Source organism: Podarcis filfolensis (assembly GCF_964270895.1).
Source record: "Podarcis filfolensis genome assembly, chromosome: 11".
Taxonomy (NCBI): Eukaryota; Metazoa; Chordata; class Lepidosauria; order Squamata; family Lacertidae; genus Podarcis; species Podarcis filfolensis.
In genome coordinates this window covers 34,094,472-34,113,115 of record NC_139613.1, presented here as the reverse complement: position 1 = coordinate 34,113,115, position 18,644 = coordinate 34,094,472, and the positions used below count along the sequence as shown (strand labels likewise).

The 18,644-nt window shown below is 40.8% G+C and overlaps 2 protein-coding genes across 6 annotated transcripts; one reads left to right on the top strand and one right to left on the bottom strand.

Moving 5' to 3' along the window:
• On the top strand, positions 1 to 10,401 carry LYSMD3 (LysM domain containing 3). Of its 2 annotated transcripts, XR_014539742.1 has the most exons (4): positions 1 to 343; positions 1,518 to 1,802; positions 4,230 to 6,728; positions 6,789 to 10,401. XR_014539742.1 is itself a non-coding variant. In XM_083576407.1 (3 exons), the coding sequence occupies exons 2-3, from the start codon at positions 1,533 to 1,535 to the stop codon at positions 4,803 to 4,805; spliced, it is 846 nt and encodes a 281-aa protein (XP_083432533.1). In that variant the 5' UTR covers positions 69 to 343; positions 1,518 to 1,532; the 3' UTR covers positions 4,806 to 10,401. The 2 variants fall into 2 exon arrangements, 1 of the variants encoding a protein (XP_083432533.1); XM_083576407.1 differs by having other exon boundaries at positions 69 to 343; positions 4,230 to 10,401.
• Positions 9,099 to 18,590, bottom strand: POLR3G (RNA polymerase III subunit G). Of its 4 annotated transcripts, none has more exons than XM_083576410.1 (8): positions 18,407 to 18,590; positions 16,559 to 16,687; positions 15,597 to 15,726; positions 15,105 to 15,176; positions 13,937 to 13,987; positions 13,311 to 13,381; positions 12,447 to 12,557; positions 9,099 to 11,669 (listed from the first exon to the last, which is right to left on the bottom strand). In XM_083576410.1, exons 2-8 carry the CDS (start codon positions 16,676 to 16,678, stop codon positions 11,583 to 11,585), a joined length of 642 nt encoding a protein of 213 aa, XP_083432536.1. In that variant the 5' UTR covers positions 16,679 to 16,687; positions 18,407 to 18,590; the 3' UTR covers positions 9,099 to 11,582. The 4 variants fall into 4 exon arrangements, with proteins under 4 accessions (XP_083432536.1, XP_083432534.1, XP_083432535.1 ...); XM_083576408.1 differs by having other exon boundaries at positions 18,490 to 18,590; XM_083576409.1 differs by having other exon boundaries at positions 13,311 to 13,378; positions 18,490 to 18,590.
• Between the last annotated feature and the right edge of the window lie 54 nt (positions 18,591 to 18,644).

Below are 18,644 nucleotides of genomic sequence, written 5' to 3'. Positions count from 1 at the left end.
TGGAGCCAGCCGCCTTTGCGCCTGCGCACACTCCCCGCAGCTCCCTCCGTCGGGCCTTGGCGGCGGGCGAAAAAAAAGGGGTGGCGCTAATTTGCGGACGTGGCGCCGGCGCCGCTCCGCTGCCTCGGCCGGGGCCTGGCCTGTCAGCGCGGAAATAAGGCGAAGCGGCTCCTCGGAGGCGGCCATTGCCAAGAGCGGGTCGGGAGGGACAGGTGCCGCCTCCAGTGTGAGGGGCGGCGAGAAGTCTGTCACCGTCGAGCCGGCGGCTGAGGCGGGAGGCTGGCATGCCTCTTTCGCGGGCTGCCTCCCTCCACAAAGAGGAGCCCCTTCCTGAGGGAAGCAGGTAGGTGGAAGGCGGGCCGCTGCGGGGCCCGGAGCTGCCGTCCCAGGGAAAGGGCCCCGCTCTGATTTCTTCTCTTTTTGCCTCATGCCCCCTTGGTTAGGAGCGCTTGCTGCTCCCGAGGGAGGGGTCGGGGTCGGCGGAAGCCCAGCTCGGCCGGTGAAAGAGCCGCCGGTGGGGGTGGGCAGCGCAGTTGGGGCCCTCGGATGCTGCTTTCCGGTTGGCCGCCGGGGGCCGGACTAGACGGGCCACACTGGCCTGGCCCAGCAGACTCCTCCGATGCCCTTGATCATGCGATGCTCTGGTCGGGGTGGGTGGGGGCTCCTTAGGCATCCTCGCTTCGCTCACTTCTGAGGGTCTTCGGGGGGGGGGAAGGCGCTTTTGATGACAACGCGTGTTGTTGTTATTTCACTTCGGAATGGGAGGCGAACTAGGCCTTCTGGGCTTTCAGGGTCCTCCTGCTCATCTTGCCAAGGGGTGGTCCAAAGTCCTGCCCTCCTGAGTGCTCCGCTTCTAGGTTTTGTCAGCTTTCCTTTCTGGGCTCAGCTACCTGGGTGTTTAGGATGTGTAGCTTCCAGACCATCATTCAGCAGGTGCCACTTTTCCTCCAACTTGTTACTGTTAAAAAGACGCAGAAGGCTGTCAGAAGCAAACTTGGCTTCTTCTTACAGGTCCAAGCCCCACTCCTCTGCCCAATAGGCAAGCTTGATGTAGGGATCCCTATAAAGATAATGCCCAGATAATGTTGATGGGGTTGGTTAGGAGCTGAGAAGGTGTGTTTCTGTGGTGGGCAGGTGGTTCTTGTATACACTGTAAATCAGAAATAGGATTGCTTCCTACTGAAATACTTTGCTTTCTCATATAGATTACTAGATAGTTTTCTTACTTCCAAATATGCAGGTTCAGTGATAGTTTTCATTCTCTGTTCTTCCCTCTCCATCCCCGCAAGCACTGTTGTCTCTCTAGTGTCCATTTCTATTTGTTTTGTTTTCAATTATTAACCTGGAGAATCTGTGCATGCCAAATGGTTTGGTGTTTTTTTTTAGGAATATGTGTGGGTTGGCAGCAGGGAGGTGAAATTGTTGTCCTATTGCTCATAGGTGTTCTATATAAATTAGTACTTAAGCTGGGATGTTCTGTTTGACTGGTTGTCCTATTTTTCTTTTTCTTCTGTTAGACTCATTTTGACAGAATGACAGCAAAAAAACAGAATTTCAGTTTCCAGCTCCCTGCTGTAGTGCAGCCCACAGTGGATAATCATTTGTATACATTTGGGAATGGTATCAGTTCTGACAGTGATGTGCTGGAAGATGAAACGGAGCTGTATGAATTGCGACCCAGGGGAAGGGAGAAAGTCCGAAGAAGTACATCAAGAGAAAGGATTGATGATATCGTATTTATAACCAAGGATATAAAGGAAGGAGACACACTAAATGCAATAGCTCTTCAGTATTGTTGTTCAGTAAGTCTGTATGCAACTTTTCCCAGTGGAATTTTGTGACATGTGAACACAGAAAGCTTTTAAATTCTTATACAAAAATATTAACTTATTTGCAATAGAAAAAACTTGTTTGACACAACTCAAGATGCATTGTACAACTTGATTTGATAGATTCGTACCACACTGAAGTGTGCTGTGAAGCAACTACAAGAGTCTTGCATAGGTTTTGGAATTGTATTTAACTTTTACTCAGTAGACCCGTTAAAATGAATGGGCATTACTAGCTTAGGTATATTACTTTTAAACTAAGACTTAGCGGAATGTAACCCTTGATGGTTTTTGCCTCACTGAATAGGAGTATATTATGGTGCTGCCACAGAAGGTTCCAGAACTTTGTTGGTGATAGCAGGTTGAAAGTTTCTGCTCTTATGTGCAGTGAAGTGATAACTTGGTATCAGGATACCCATGCGTGGATGTGCGTGCATGTTCAAATGAATTATCATTTGGATCTACAACAACCAAATGGTTGCAGACCTAAATAAACTGGTATGTGTGAGTCAGCACACAATAATTATGTTTCCAAAATGTTTTTTGGATAATGTTTACTTCTCATAAATTCTAGTCCACTAGGCCCAAATTACATGTTAGAAGAGCCCCTCAGATTACTACTACATTCATTCTTTTAAGTGTAAAAACATATATTCCGGTGGGGGTAAATGGGGAAAGAAAAGCAGCAAGTCCTACTGTTTTAAATGCAAGTTGCATATAAAATCTTGGGGGTAAGACAAGTAATGGGTAGGAGCAGGGAAAGGTTTGAACACAGGTCCTTGCTTTGTCTGAACTCTGTTATCCCCAGTAAAGGATTGGAGGTAATTCCCTTTGACCTTGCTGGCTGGTAAATGGATTTTAGGATTGCAGTCTTAAAGGCTATTGGGCTACAGTTAGCAGCTATTTACATACAGTGCATAGTTTGGAACTTGTCAGTTAAGATATTGCACAAATTAATGTTCAAATACTTTTTTAAAAGGCAGAACCCTCTGGGTGTTTCATATGTAAGCAACCTAAGACACAAAGTTTCTTAAAATATTTTATTCCCTTATTTAATTTTTTTAAGAGAGGTGCATTCCTGAAAACCTCCCCCCTTTCTTAGACTAGGGTAAATTGCAAGAAGGGCAACACAATTGCCTGTTTCGGAGAATGTGGTCCCATATCTTTAATCAAGTGACTAACATTTGTTATAGTAGCTGAAATTTCTATAGTATCCCATCAGCTGCTACTTTTATGTTCCTAAAAAGTTCTGAACAACCCCTTATACCATATGGAAAGCTCTTTGTTTTTTAATTGAAAGGCGTTTTCAAAAGATGGTTTGTAATATGTCATGGCAGATGGGGAGTACATATTGTTTAAAGAAAAGGATCTTGAATACAGCTAACTTAGGTTTTCCAGATCCCAGCATCTTGCCAGTTGTGGGGAGTCAAAGCACTTTGTATGAGTGGTAATTGGTTTAGATGCATAGAATAGTAGAAACGGTGCTTTACAGCTAGTTATTTAATCAGTTTCATAGAACAAAAATGCTGGTTGCAAAAAAAAAAAAAAGGATTCTGAAAATCAGATAACTAAGAGAACCAAATTATTTTTTTTCTTAGGCCACAACAGCTGCAACAGGCTTTGGGTAAAGTGCTTACTAGGTGCACATGTGACACAAAGATCACCTTTAGGAACTTTTACTTTATATGTGTAGTGTTAGCGGGCCAATAACAAGTGCATTTAAATAAGACTGGGTGTATGTGGAACACCTGTGACTTACACAATATCTGGTTTTGCCCTTGAAACATTGGACTACATGTTATCCTATCAGGAGTTTCTTGAAGCACTGACTCACTCCATGACTTTCCCTGTCCTTCAGGAAGGAGAAAGAACCCCAGAATAGCTCTTTGCCTGGAGAAAGGAGTCATGGTTGGCCCTAGGTAACCCAAACTCCTGCTGCTAACTAGGCTATCATTTTATTTTTCAGTTGAGTAGTTGACTCTTTAATAACAAATTTCCTCTGCTTCTCTCCTGATTAAACAGTTTAAGCAGAAGAACCATAACAAACAGTACAGCAACATAGTTGGAGGTAAGAAGCCCATTCTAAGTCATTTGATTCACAGGGGCTCATCTTACCATCCTGGGGAGATAGGAAAGGCAAGGTGAGCCAGTGCTTCCAGCGCCCCTCTTTCTTTCTTTTTCTTTTTCTGTTGGGATTAGATCCTTTAGACTCCCATAGCCTTTCCTACCCGCAATCATAACTGGCTGTTTCAATTGCAATAACATGTAGCCAGGCTTTTTGTTCCAATTTATTTTTTAAAAGAAGTTCAACAGTTAGGACTTGGAAAATGAATGCTGGTCACTCAAGAGCTGCCTTTTCAAAAATGCTAATTCTTTCCTTTGTTAACTGTTGTGTTTCAGGTAGCAGATATCAAAAGGGTGAACAATCTTATTACAGATCAGGACTTCTTTGCACTGCGAACTATTAAAATTCCAGTGAAGAAGTTCAGTGTATTGACTGAGACACACAGCTTTCCAAAAAGCAGGCAAGCTTCAAGATCTGCCTCTACTTTGTACTCTACAGAAGCCCCAGATGCATCACAAGCTTCTGAGCCATTCTCCACAGAGACTGTTGGTAACTTTCTGAAAGAAGTAGACCGTGATATAGAACAAATAGTGAAGTGTAATGCTACAAAGAGAGAGAATCTTAATGAAGTTGTTTCTGCCTTATCAACCCAACAGTTAAACTTTGAACCGGACGGTAAATCCATAAAGCGGAAAGATCCTCATTATGGAGCAGACTGGGGAATAAGATGGTCAACAGCAGTAGTGATAATGGTAGTGGTGGTAATAATAACTCCTGTTTTTTATCTTTTATACTATGAAGTTTTAGCTAAAGTGGATGTCAGCCACCATTCTACAGCAGAATATACTTCAGTTACAGCACCATCTCAGCCCAAACCACTAGAAAATGGAATAAATCACCCTATTTCATGATAACTGAATTTTTTGCTTTACATGCTAAAGTCTTTGGCAATCATTCAATGTGTTCTGCAAAGAAAAAAGAACAACGGGTCCTGTGTGGAGTTGGAAAGTAGCTATCTTTGTGGTAGCATTTAATAAAAACTCTTGCAGAGGGTATGGAAGACATCACCTTTCAATGGAAAAGTTGTTGCCAAGTTCAGTGTGAGATTGTTGATTGAATACCAATTGTCTGGATCTGCCAAAATATGTGGATCTAAGCTGGCAAACTTCCACTAAGTGAAAGTACCTTCATTGCAGCCAGCAAACAATGAAATGGTTTTCTTTAGTCTGGAAGTAAGCTAGCTTCCTGTATTATAAAAGATAAACCATTCTCTTATAGCATGGAATATAATACAAATCATGAAGGTAGGGGTTAAAAACAGTTTAGCTTATCAGATATGCAGAACAAGTACAATGCTCTGTTGTTGATCTAACATACACTACATGGACTATGATACTTACAGTACCTTTTCGTGAGAAAAGACCAATGAGCCATGAGACTAAACTGCATTTGGCATGCAAACATCTGTAACAGTGTACTGATACTGTTACTACTTTTAATAACAGTTTTGGGAGGGCAAAAGCTGTTGAGCAAGGAAGGGTATTCTTAAACCATTGCCTACTTGTAATCTTTCTGCTCCCAAGCGACCCCCCTAAGTGCTGTTACTATTGAAGAGTTCCAAAGGTGCAAATGTATATGTAATTCGGTGCATTCTCCCCTACCCTTTAAATGGAAAGGCGTTGGAGTCCCAGTGGACACTTTTTGCAGGGAACAGTTACCTGGTGTGAAAAGAGGTTTTAAGCCTTGCACCAGCTCTGGGACTGCTAGGGATGCTCTCTTTCCCCCTCACCTGCAAGGTGGCTCCAGGACTTTGACTATATGTGATGTTTGCATATATGACTAACCCTTGGAAGTGAACCCCTGTGTAAAATGAGGGATTACTCATACAAACATGTGACTCACATGTCTAAACTGATTTTTATTGCAGTAAACAGGGCTGTATCCAGTGTTAATAATAGTCCAAGTAAACCATTTGAAATTGATGGAAATTGCATTACATTAATTAAGGTGGACCTGCCCTGAGTAGAACGTCATTGAATAAAACCGTTACTTAATGCACTTGACTACATAGAGTCAGCTAACGGCCCCCTAAATTGTTTTCCTCTAGCAAAAAGGAAATATTTATGTTCTTATGCAGAAGCATACTTAACCATGAAACCATGATGCCTTCTCATGTCATATTAACCTGCAAAGTTGGAGTTTTGCTAATAATAATACTAAAAGGCAGAGAAGCAAGCTAACACAAGTTGTTGAGAAAAATAGAAGCCAGGTTTTTTCTTAAGCAGTTCTTGGTTATTTTGAAGAAATATATTCTAGTATTCTAGTTTAAAAGTTCCACAGAGAACTCATGCAGTAGAAAAAATGGCCAAGTATTTAAAAAAACTACTAGCTGGGACTACAGTAATTGAAAATTAGTGAAACACACATTCCCATAATCCTAATTTAATATGCCCCTTATTTATACATGTTTCCCTCTTTTTTTAAAAACAGTAAGAAGTATGCTGCCAGCCTGTGCAATACATAAGCTTGCTTCCGCATATTTTTAGATGTGTCTTCTAAAACAGGATTTTGGCTGCAATCTGAAGCTTCCCACATTTTCCTGGCAGGAAGCACCACAGAATTCATTAGGACTTACTTCTGAGTAGACATGGTTCAGATTGTCATGTTAGTGTATTTACATGACATGTAATGCTAAAGTGTACATCATGTATATGGGGTAGAACTTCGTAGTCTCAGTCTCCAACTCCAGCCCGAACAGAAGGCCAGTCCACTTGTGCATGGACATATGCAGCAGAAATTCCAACAGGCAGGACCAATATCTAAAGAAAGTATTGGTCCTGACTGTTGGTATTCCTGCTGCATATATCCATGCACGAGTGGACTGGCCTGTTCAGGCTAGAATACAAGTTTGGCACTTAAACTGTCATAATAGAATGCCGACACAGACATCTTCACATCTAGTCACTATAACTAACGGCTCACTCTTAAATTCGCAAAAGCAAGTTACTGCTTTATATACACTTGCTAGAGAACTTGATAATGAGCTGATTATGATTCAGGCAGTATTTAAATCTCAGCAAGTTTTTTGTGTATGAGAAAGCTTTTTGGACTTGATGTTAAGGAGGGCTGGGCAATATTTGGTTTTCAACATTACAATATATCACCAGCTAAACATCGCAATATAACAATATATCACAGTGTCTGAAAAAAGGATGGAGCTGTGCAGAGGTATTGGCTGGCTTCATGGTTTTTCCCACGTAATTTTTGCATAGCACACACATATACATCATGATTCAAAATATATTGCCAGGTCAAAAACTATGAAACAGATATCATGATATGGACTTCCAGCTGGTTTTGGATGATATATCAATATATCGCCCAGCCCTAATGTTAACTATTCATTCCTTTAGATTTTCTAGGGTGTATCCATATATTAGGACAGACCATAAGAAAACTATTTGGAGTTAATTATGTTGGCTTCGTGTATAATTGCTTTCATAGAATTAAGTTTTAGTGCTGTGCCCTTGGCTTTTCTGGATGGCCACTCTAAGTTATAACCCTTGGAACAGTGTTTCTGTGTGTTCTGGAAACTGGTAGTGAACAGTGTCCTCTTAACATTACCCATAGTCCTAAAAGATCCTTCTGAAAAAATACCTGTCTTGAGTTTAGCTGCAGGGAAATGTTTGTTGCATCAAGTGAGTTTGTGTGCTTTTTGATGTTGGACAAGGAAAATTTTATGTTGGCTGCAGGGAAATTAAGAGCCAAATCTGTGGTTGAACTCTGAATGTCTTTTTTTTTTCTTTGTTATGGTTTATAGCCGAACAAGTAAAGGTGTTGCTTGACAATATATAGTTGTAGTAAAATATTCACATGTGTGAAATGATGGCAGCAGAAATCTTTATTATATAGACTTTATTTTTCAATAAAAGCCACAGAAGCAAGCTATTTACAACTTATTTTTAAAGTTTGGTTTTAATGTGGTAAATAGCCCTTATTTTTAAAACTGTGCTATGGAGTTCCAAAAACAGAGTATGTTATTTGTAGGGAAGATACAAGGTTTAAAATTTGAACAAAATCTCTGAGCCATAGGCACGTTCATCAGTTGCAGGAAAAACATCACTGGCCCAGCTCACATGCCATGCTAAAACATTCTCTTAGTGTTATGCTCAAGTGGGGATCATAGTTTGTTTCACACCAAACAAACCACAATTGGTAAGCCAAGAACAAATTGTAGTTTGTCTGAAGTGAAACCAACCACTATCCTTGCTTTGGATGCAAGGCCAAGGATCAGAGTTTTTGTTTTTTGGAGCAGCCAAGATTGGTGTGTTCACAGTCAACCATTAATTGTGGATTATGATGATGTGTGAATGATTCCAAAGTCCTATGGGATTCTAAATGCTTTAAAAATTATTATAGCGGAAGCTTTTGTGGACCACACAGTTAATGTTATCAGATTCATGAAGCATTATTCTGAATTACTAGTATTCATCCCTAGATGTGGTTGCTCTGTTTTATTGTGACTCGCTTATGGAACAACACCAATGCAGTTGCTTTCTGCATATGTTACTCCATTTTTTCTCTTAATGAATTTATAAGAACAGGGGTGCTTAGCTATCTGGTTTTGTGTTTTAAAGCTCCCTTACCATCCTTAATCATGCGTGAAAATATCTGAGATGTACTTCATGAAATTCCTCAGTTCCCCATGGGAAAGCTGTGAATTTCATTGTCTTTAAAAGAAATGGAGAAAAAAGTATCACTATCACTATGCAGCCCAGCACTGTATATTACCCCTTGGATGTGTGGCTGGGTTTGGACTGCTTTGATGTGGTGTTGGGTGTAGCATCTCTTGAGCTTATCATCCTCCTGGATTAGAATGGGGAAACAATGGAATGTGCTTTCAATAGGGTATTTATTAGAATAGGGTCATCCCCATTCATATTCTGCTGGAAGTAGTCACACAAATACGATTTTTTCTATATGACTATGGCCGGATCACAGTTGATGTGGGCAGCAAAAAGAGACAAGAGCAGTATAGCAGGATCCATACAACTGGATAGACTGCTTTACCTAGTGAAGAACTATATCTTAGGTGACCTAGGCGACTGTTATACAGGCCTTTAAAAAAAGACACTCTAAGCCACTAGCTCAAATTTTTCTGACCCAGGATCCACCTTTAACCCAAGCATAAATTTAGGGGCTAATAAAAAACCATATATTTGTATGGTGGTGGTAGTGGTACTCTTGCAACCCATCTTAGATCAGGCTGTAACCTATAGCGGTTCCTGACGCACCCACTGAAGATCAGTGCTCTAAGCAATCAGTTTCGCATGTGAATTCAAATGAAATGACCTGAGGGAATGGAAAACTGCAGGAAAAGAAAGTTGCAGATGTGCCACTTCTGAAATTTTTTTGGGGGTGGGGTAAAGTGGAATACCAAACACAGCCAAGTGTAGAAGAGTTCTAAACATAAAAGGGGAAATTATAGACCTAACTAGATAGATTTATTAAAATTCTCTGTCACTTTTTAGATAAAACTTGCAAGGCAGCATGCAGTAAAATTTCTAAACGACCTACACTTGAACTGTCTACACATCACAAAGACTGGTTGGTGCACCACAGCTAAATCATTTTTGTGGTGATAATTTGAACTGAGGCATCTGAAAAATTATTGTCAAATAGTGAAAATAATAATCAGCATAGTATTATGTACCAAAAATACTACCTTGGACTTTGCTATAGCTCAAGGATCTGTGCCTTATTTCTGCAATTTAACTATGCTAAACCTGTTTCTTTTGTGAAAAAGTGAATAGTGCAGTCATGAAATCGAAGGTCTGTTGAAATATCACAATGAGGACCTGCTTGTTTTATTAAAGACACTGATTTATTTTCTGTGTATGGGACTTGCAGTAGCTTTAAGGAAAAAAGTATGTTAAAGCACTTCATATGTGCTGTTGGTGTATGTATTTCTCTTTTCAAAAACAATGTGGCAGAAATGAGTACTTTGTAATCGTGTGTGGTGAATCTATGGTTTGGCAAGGATAGAAAAAGATAATCTAATGTTCCAGAAAATGGTTTATTGGATTATTATTATTATTATTTTGCTGTGCATTCTAGTAGTTCCTATTGACAAATCTAGCTCAATACTAAAGTTGTCCAAGCCTCCTTTATTTCAGGGGGAACTTCTGCCTACATACTTAGGGTTACAGTAGTAAATTTTAAGAATTCTACAAAAAAAAGAGAAAAATATTTAGAATATGGTCACCAGATTTCTAAATACAATCCATGGTTGAACAGGGAAATTGGCTCTTAATCTGTGTATTGTACTATGAAACCACATGAAATGTTTTTACCCCTGGATTGGTTATTCAAAGGAACACTGCCACAAATGTTCTTTACATAATTAAGCCGTTTATAAAAGTTTTGGAATTTATAAGATGGCAAGAATATATTTTCTTTTTGAATTCTTAATTCCAGAAAAATAAAAATAAAGAAATATATTTTTAATCCTGTTTAGTGATCAATTGATGTACTCTATGGATATTCCACACTAATCCAAAAAGCCGCTTTAGCTACAGCAAAGGATTTTGGCATGCCCATTTCTATGTTCTACTGTGAAAAGCAGACTCCAACACATCAGAGGTGTCAAGAGGGGATTCTTCTGCAACATGTTTCTTGTGCAGCAGATCTCCTAGTCCAAATTTTATTTCATTATTGATTTAAGGTGTTTATATATACAGTACTGCTTTTCAGGCACACCCAATCAAGCAGTTTACATAAGATTACAACACTAAGCATTGATTATTATTTTTTAAAGCTACAATGGAAAAGACAACAACAACAACAACAACTGTATTTTGGAGAAGTCCCTGGGGTGACATTTGGAAAAGGGAGGGACCACTACTGGAAACTGGATGGTAGGATATATGGAATTAATTGTGCTTCTTTAAAAAAAAAAACCCTTTTAAGCAGGGATATAAGAAGTACTATTACTATTATTTTATTTACTACCATAATGTTTCTTGGAAGCACTGCAAGACTGTCATTGTTGGTGAACTTTTATCAGACAGCAATAAATCAGTTCTTGCCATTTGAGTTTTGGTTGTCCTGTAACTGAACTGGAAGTTCAGTAAGCATTTTTATATTATTATTCAGGTGGCCTTACCAAGTACTGTTTATCCAAAGCTCTTGTGATGATGCAAGGGGGCAACCCTTTATTAGAAAGCAAGCTAAGCTGCAACTGTATTTTATCACACACTACTACACCAGATCCTGTTTTCAGTAAACAGTTTTTATTATTTAAAGGCTAGATTTTTTAAACTTCAGTGCGCACATTTCTCTTCCTTCCCACAACAGTTTCATAAGCAATGCAAAGTGATATGGTACTCTGCACAGGCTAGCTCAGTGTTATATTGTCAGGCACATAACATTTCTGCAAATTAGTTCAGGATAACAAAGCATGGTCTATATAGGACACATCTGAGTGCTTTAGCATGCCGCCAACACGATCTACCATTCCATCAATTGGAAGTGAATATACAGCCTGCTTCGAATATTGAGTCAACATACTCCCATATTGAGTTAATCATCATTGTTAATCCTCTGAAATTACATTATTTCATAACTAGAGGTAACTCAAGTGCGTGTTCAGACTTTCCAGCTGTATTTCCCAGCTACTCAAACCAATTTCAGTAAGTTGCTTCATCCATGTCATCATCACTGCCTGCTCCATAGTCATCTCCATCTTCAAAATAGGAAGCAATATAGTCGTTCTCCTAAAGGAAATCATATTAGATACTGTAAATTGCTACGTGCAAGAAGTACAGTCGCAGATACTTCCTTGTGTTTATATCAAACCTTATGTAACTGGTGGAAATCAATGTTACACATGCAGCAAATAAATATAGATCCCAGTGAAACGTGCTGGTAGTTGAAGGCAAGGTAATTATAAATATAAATGCTTGTGTTAACAACATACCTAATTTAAATGTTTTTCAGTCACTTTTGACACCCATGCCCTCCATTCCTAAATGAATTTTCCTTGGTAGCCAATTGATTTCAATGTAATGTACTTTCAATTAAGTGTGGTTAAAACTATGGCCATAAAGCATTTTCAGAAGTGACACAAAAAGCAACCCCCCCCCCAATCCTTCTGTTGACAATACAATATACAGTAGAAAGTGGAAGAAAGCTGCTTTATAAAGTAAACAAGATACAGATTGATATGGTTCTTTCATTTGGTTCTGCAATGAAAATACATATTATTGTTAACTGTAACATAAAGTGCGAGGAATGGAAACATCTTATGGAAACACCATACTACTTACGATGGGGAATCTGCAGCCCTTCAGATGTTACTGTACTCCAATACCCATCAGCCCCAAGCAGCATGGACAATGGCCAAGAAACGATGGGAGCTGTGGTTCAGCAGCGTTCAAAGAGCCACAGGTACACCAAGTTTATTGTACTTGCCCCAATCATGTATAATGTCAAGAAAATTATTGCCACCATCTTGCTCTGTACATAATTTTATTTGTTAAGAAAACCAATACCTCTTCGTGCTCTTCTTCTTCATACTCCTCTGGCTCTCCCTCCTCCTCCTCTTCCTCTTTATCTTTTTCCTCCTCATCTGACTTTTCTTCGTCTCCTTTCTTTTCTAGCTCCTGGGAAAGGTTAGCAAGATGTCTGTGACATCATCTGAACTTCCAGCTAATTTTTTTTTATTATTATTCTTGCTGGTCAAGTAACGAATGGATAGGTGAACTAAGCAAAGAACTCAAGGAGTTCAAAAGGATTTTAGAAATAGCATGATTATGACATAATTCTTGGACATAACTGTAATTTAATTTCATCTCATCACATGCTACTTATTTTCCAAATGGGGAATGAATAATCCTTAACAGATTTGTGGTATCCCTTTCCAAAGTCCCTTACTCAAGGATCAGAAAAAAAATATGAATTACGAGGAAGCACATCCAGTGGAAAATCAAGAAACCAACAATTTAGATAAGAGAAAGTGGCTTAGTCAAACTTAGGGTAGACCCACTGAAATCAATAGTGCTTAAAATACTGTAGCCATGATTTCAATTGGCTGGCTTCAACACAATGGTTTGTTCAAATCTTCTTTTTAAATTTTTTAAAAATATTTGAACATGCCAGTTGGTTGTTGTTTTTTATTTGCCATCCTGTCACATAGCATAAAATTGCTCAAGGCAACCATCAGTTAAGGCAAATAAGAACTTGCAGTTATGCAAAGGTGCCCTAAATTATGCGCAAATTTGTCATTCCCCCCAGCCTAATGGGTTTTATAGAGCCTAATCTACTTTTTACATCACTGTTCACAGTGGAGACATACTAGCAATACTGACTACTGCTGAATAATAAAACCTAAGAAGGTAAAGCAGAGTAAACTCTACCTCTATCTTTTTCAAAACATCCACATTAGTTTTTGGCGTTGCAGTTTTTGCTTTCTTCAGTTTTCCACCTGCTGAAGAAAAATCCTCTTACCTTAATACTCTTCAAACGCAGTTATAACAAACTTTAGTCATTATGTAAGTGAAAAAGCTTCCTGTTTGCAAAGAATGAATCAGGAAGAATTTACTATATCAAGAACCAAGTTCTCCTGTGGAAATCCCAGGAGTAACTTCATTTGTGTTAGAATTGGGAAGGAGGTGTTAATGACACACACACACACACACACACACAGAGAGAGAGAGAGAGAGAGAGAGAGAGAGAGAGAGAGAGAGAGAGAAACAGTGTAACTTACCTGACAGTGGCAACTTTTGTCAAATGCTTGTAAATTTCAGGATTACCAGATCAATCCCTTGCAAAACCAAATGCCTAAGTTATTTTAAGGTTTCGGTTGTGTGTGTTTTAAAGTAGTCTCTTCTCTTTTCTATGATCCAACAACCAATCACCCCTTTCTCATTACAATTATAGCAGAAAATAAGGCATACTGAACAATATTGTTGGTCAACAGCCCAAGAAAATATTTTTACTCCTAAGAGGCATGTTACTTAATATTACTTAATATGCATGTTACCTTTTTCAGTCTTCTTCTTTGGTTTCAGCTCTCTTGGGAGTCTTCTCCAGTCTTCACAAAAGATACATTCAAGTTTTAGTTATTTTTAATAGTTTATGCTCCTTCACGTTAAAGGTATTTCTATGACCAAAGACATTTTATTCAGAACAGTAGCAAGACTTTCCCATCTTGGCGCTTGCCAGTGGAGATCATGGGACTGAAGTCCAGCAATTCAGGGGCGTAGCATGGAGGGAATGGCCCCGGGCACATTTTTCTGGGGGATCCTGCTCATGCCATCATGCCAGCCCTGTGCCACTTTGCGAGGCTGGGATCTGATTTGAATGATTTGTTGGGTGAATCATTTCAGATCAGATCCCAGCATCGTAAAGCAGTTCGAGGGTGGCAGGGTGGTGTGGGACAAACATAACAGCCATGCACCCTTTGATCCCAGCCTTGCAAAGTGAGGCCCAAGATGGCCACTGGTGTCCCAGTTCCAGCTATCAAGCTTCTGTTTGAATGTGGATAGTATCATTACTTGAGAATTGGCAATGCTGAGAAAAGGGAATGGCAGAAGTTTGATATGTGGGCTATTTACTGAGAAACATGGCCCTCAGTATTTTGTACACAGCTCAAGATGCACATTTTGACTGAGAAGACCTGAAATGACTCAGGGGAGTCAACATATACTAGACCAGGGAGGAGGAAACTTGTGCCTCTCTGACTGGTGCTTAACAAAAACTTCCTTTATCCATGACCACTGCTCATGCTGATTGAGTCCCACAAGTTCACTAGCCCTGTTCTAGACAAACTTGGCCTCACCACAATAATAGGCCCTCCATCTTTCAAATAAGTGTGACAAAGGAATGTACTGTACTCCTGAGGGACCACTGGGAAGCAGTCCTTTCTCTGGAAAGATGTGAAAATATGGGAATGAGTCTATCAGCTCTGAATGAGTGTTTGTGGTTGGTTGAAGTGGAAAAGAATTCTAGGTGTAAATGCACTTTTTAAAAAATACCACTCAGCTCTGGGTGAGAGGTATTTATTTAGGTTTACATTTTTTACTAGCTGAATAGCACAGAGGAACCTAAAACAAACAATGAACCAACCATGAAATGAGTTCTACATCTAAATACTGGAAAACAATGGAAAATTCTATGCCAAAAATTAACTGGAATTTACGTTTCCTTACCTGGGGTCCATTCTAGGTCCTTTTCATTCATCTGCAAGTATTTTTTGCTGTATCTTTCAACAGGTACAAAACCTGAAGACAAAAACCTAGAGTTGTGAAATATACATACTATAAATTCAGACAAAGCCAATGCAGAACCACAATCTTTATTTAGTTAAAATGCACAAAGGACTATTTTCAGGGGGGAAATCCCTCTTCTGCTTTGCTCATGATAACATATTTGTGCATTTATTTTGTATAAGGCTCTCAAGAAAAACCTTGGGGATTTTATGGGGATAACCACCTTCGTTTGAAGGATTTGGATCACATCACAAACAGAACTAGAAGACGGGTTAGAACATCTCCAGATCGGAGGGGTACAGATTCAATGGCACCTTAACACTGTTCTTCAAGAAATTACTGATTGCACCCTTAGTTACACAGGATTAATTCTATTACAGAAAAAATTGCATGCACAATACTTTCCAGAATAAAATGATACGGCAAACTAACCTTCATTTTCATTCTTTTTGGTCATAAAATAAGGCGTCCGTTTCATTGCCCCTCTGAGCTCTTGTTTTAAAGCCAAAAGGTAATCCTCATCCTCTCCCGTTTTCAGTGGTGTTGGTTTGTAATCTGTTGTCTGTGAAAATCACACATATTGGGTTGTATTTAATGGTAGATTTGTACTAGTGGAAAATTATTTTGCTTGTGTAAGGTGAGACACACTCTTCCTCATCCAATCCCTGCTACATTCTACAGCCATTGCACCATATCCTGTCTTGTTCCAGAGGGGCTCCCAACTGTGAGAAAGCAACTTTTTTGGGGGGGGGGAGTGGTAGGGGCTGCAATGTGTCAAAGAGATTGGCAAGAATCAGTTGCCCCTCCTTGTGCAAGTGTAAGTGCCTTCCAACGTCATTACTTCAATTGCAAAATAGAGTTTTATGCCGTTCTCTCTGTCTCTCTTGAAAAAGAACTCACATAACCTTTTTTTATTTCATAGGAATCTTCATAAAATGCTTCTCCAGCAATGACAGGAGTACTGGAGGGTACAGCACACAAAGTGCTGTGACATCTTTAATTACTGTCAAAGAACAGCAGCTAAAAACCCTGGGCACTTTTTATACCAGTAGCCCAAGTGCACGCTGGTTTGGTAATCTAAGAGAAACAATTCAGCCAACACAAACACACACTCAAATGTGCCAGCACCTGGAGAGCCACTACTAGTCAATGTGGACAGTACTGAACCAGATGGACTAATGGCCTGACTCAGTATAAAACAGCTTCCTGTGTTCCTGTCTAGCATCACCTTCACTAAGTTTAAGCCTAAAGGCCTGGCCTATTGTTTTCCAATATTAGTCTACCAGCAGTAGGACTTGGCATTTTCTTGCTCTTTTTATGTGGCATGCAAGTGCAACAGTTCACCCCAATGGCAACTTGTGGTTTAAAATTCTGGCCGCTTGCTAGATACTTACAGGATATAGCGGAGAAGGCCCAAAAACTGCTTCAGGTAGTGCTTCACCTTTAACAAAGCCAATTGCTGCAATGTCAAAGGTCAAGGCAGCACGCCCTCTTCCTCGGCCTGACCTGGCCATATCAAATTCCTGAAAAGAACACCTTGCATTTAATATTTATTCTTGTTCTGCAGAGTATACACAGAAAATATGAATTTTCTTTTAAAAAACAAATAGCCACCCACAAGAAGTAACTTGAAGAAACATATAATCCACTTTTGTTACTAATTATCATGCCCGTCGTATTAATAAAAAAGCACTAACCAAGTGCAGAACCTGCAGTCAGTGGGGTTAATTAGGCCTCGCTGTACAGCTGGCAGGGCCATTTGGCAAAGCCACACCAAACTGCCATATGACATCAGCAGAGCTGTCTTAAGCATATGCGGTGCCGAGTTGCAAAGATCCGCCCGGCGCCCCCCAGGTTGCCCAGTCCCAGGCGTGCAGGAAGGCGGAGCCGGCCAGCCACTTCAGCATCTTGCTGGCTCGGTCGGCCCCGAACTCGCGGTGCAGAGCTGCCCGCAGCAGTAAGGCCCGCCGCGGCACTCCGACCAACAGGCGGGCTTTTCCCCGGACTCAACTCTCAGGCTCTGGACTTTCGGCCTGGCGCCCCTGAAAGCCCGGCACCCAGGTGCTCCGCACCCCTAGCGCCTGTGGGTAAGACGGCCCTGGACACGTAACAATGTGGCCCAGCCAAAAGAAGGTTTGCTGGCACTGCTTATCCTTGGTACCCCAAGGAATCTTGGCAGGAACAGCAGTTTTCTTCCCCCGCCCAGGCATTTTCAGGAATGCAGCCCCTTCACCCAGTGAAAGCCAATGCCTCCCATTTCCATTGATGCACATGGAGCAGAAGCATCCAGCAAAATGGCTAATGGAGAAGCACAAAAGCAGGTTGCCTGCAAATGACCCTCAAGGCAATAGGGTCCTTGCTGGGAAATGAGGCAGAGTTTTACCCCTCACCAGCACTTTTGAGGAGTGCAACCTTTTTCCAGGGTTGTGGCTGGTCTTCCTGCTGTGTGAAAAAAGACAGATAAAGAGGCAACAAGTGGACAGTGTCATGTGCGTGCCCAGTAAGAAGCGAGTGAATGAAGCAGGGCTAAATGCCTAATGGGGAAGCACTCCATGTCCCATTGAACCAAATTGATTTTGCTTTAAGTAAACATGCATGGAATCAAGGTATCTATACACATGTACTCAGAAATAAAAATCCCACTATCCAGCAGGGCTTCATGCCTCCAGATGAGGTGTCACAGATAAAAAAGGAGACTCTTGATGCTCCTCTCACTCTCCCCACCTTATGCACCGATGAAACCTTATCTCTGCCTGTTGTATACTAAACTGATCACAAAGCCATCCTTAAAAATGCTTCATCTCACAATGCGCCTAGTCATGGAATATCTGCAATTCAGTTCAGCAACATTTGCTGTTGGCGGTGGGTTAGAGAAACCACACACTGGCTTTACAGGACCAGACACTTGGAGCAGCCTTCCTTAACCATATGTTCTCCATAGGTTTCGGACTACAACTCCCCTCAATCCCAGATAAGGCCAAGATGCAGTTGCCCCTTTCCCTTCCTTTAACAATCATAGAGTTGGAAAGGTCTCCTCAGGGTCATCTAGTCCAACCCCCAGAAGGCAGGAATCTCTTGCCCAACAGCTGGAACCCAAGACCCTGAGATTATGAGTCTCACGCTCAACCGATTGAGCTACCTCACGAAACATTTTTTTGATCATAAGAGTGTCAGTGCATTAGGAGGAACAGATAAAAGAAAAATGAATAGGGGCAGCTGGAGCATATGGGATTGGGACTCACTTCCCTAAGGTGCGCACTTGGAACTGCACGAGATAGCCCCAAACGAAGCTGCCGCGAGCAACCGACCCTCCTTCGACTCTCACGAAATATTTAAAAGGGGGAAGCATCGGGAGAGCCGTGCCTCTTATTCAGCAGCACGTCAAGCACCATCATCGCACTGCATCTTCAAAGCCCAATTGCAGCCGCCTTCTCGCAGCCTCACGCCTCTCCGCTCCGGCCCCGCCAGGCCGCTCCTCCT

Coding starts and splice junctions, on each gene's coding strand:
- LYSMD3 (XM_083576407.1), top strand. CDS start 1,533: ATGACAGCAAAAAAACAGAATTTCAGTTTCCAGCTCCCTGCTGTAGTG. Junction 1,803..4,229: donor CTCTTCAGTATTGTTGTTCA/GTAAGTCTGTAT, acceptor GTTGTGTTTCAG/GTAGCAGATATCAAAAGGGT.
- POLR3G (XM_083576408.1), bottom strand. CDS start 18,513: ATGCTTCCCCCTTTTAAATATTTC. Junction 15,727..16,558: donor GGCCTTCTCCGCTATATCCT/GTAAGTATCTAG, acceptor TGATTTTCACAG/ACAACAGATTACAAACCAAC. Junction 13,988..15,104: donor GGACCTAGAATGGACCCCAG/GTAAGGAAACGT, acceptor TCTTTTGTGAAG/ACTGGAGAAGACTCCCAAGA.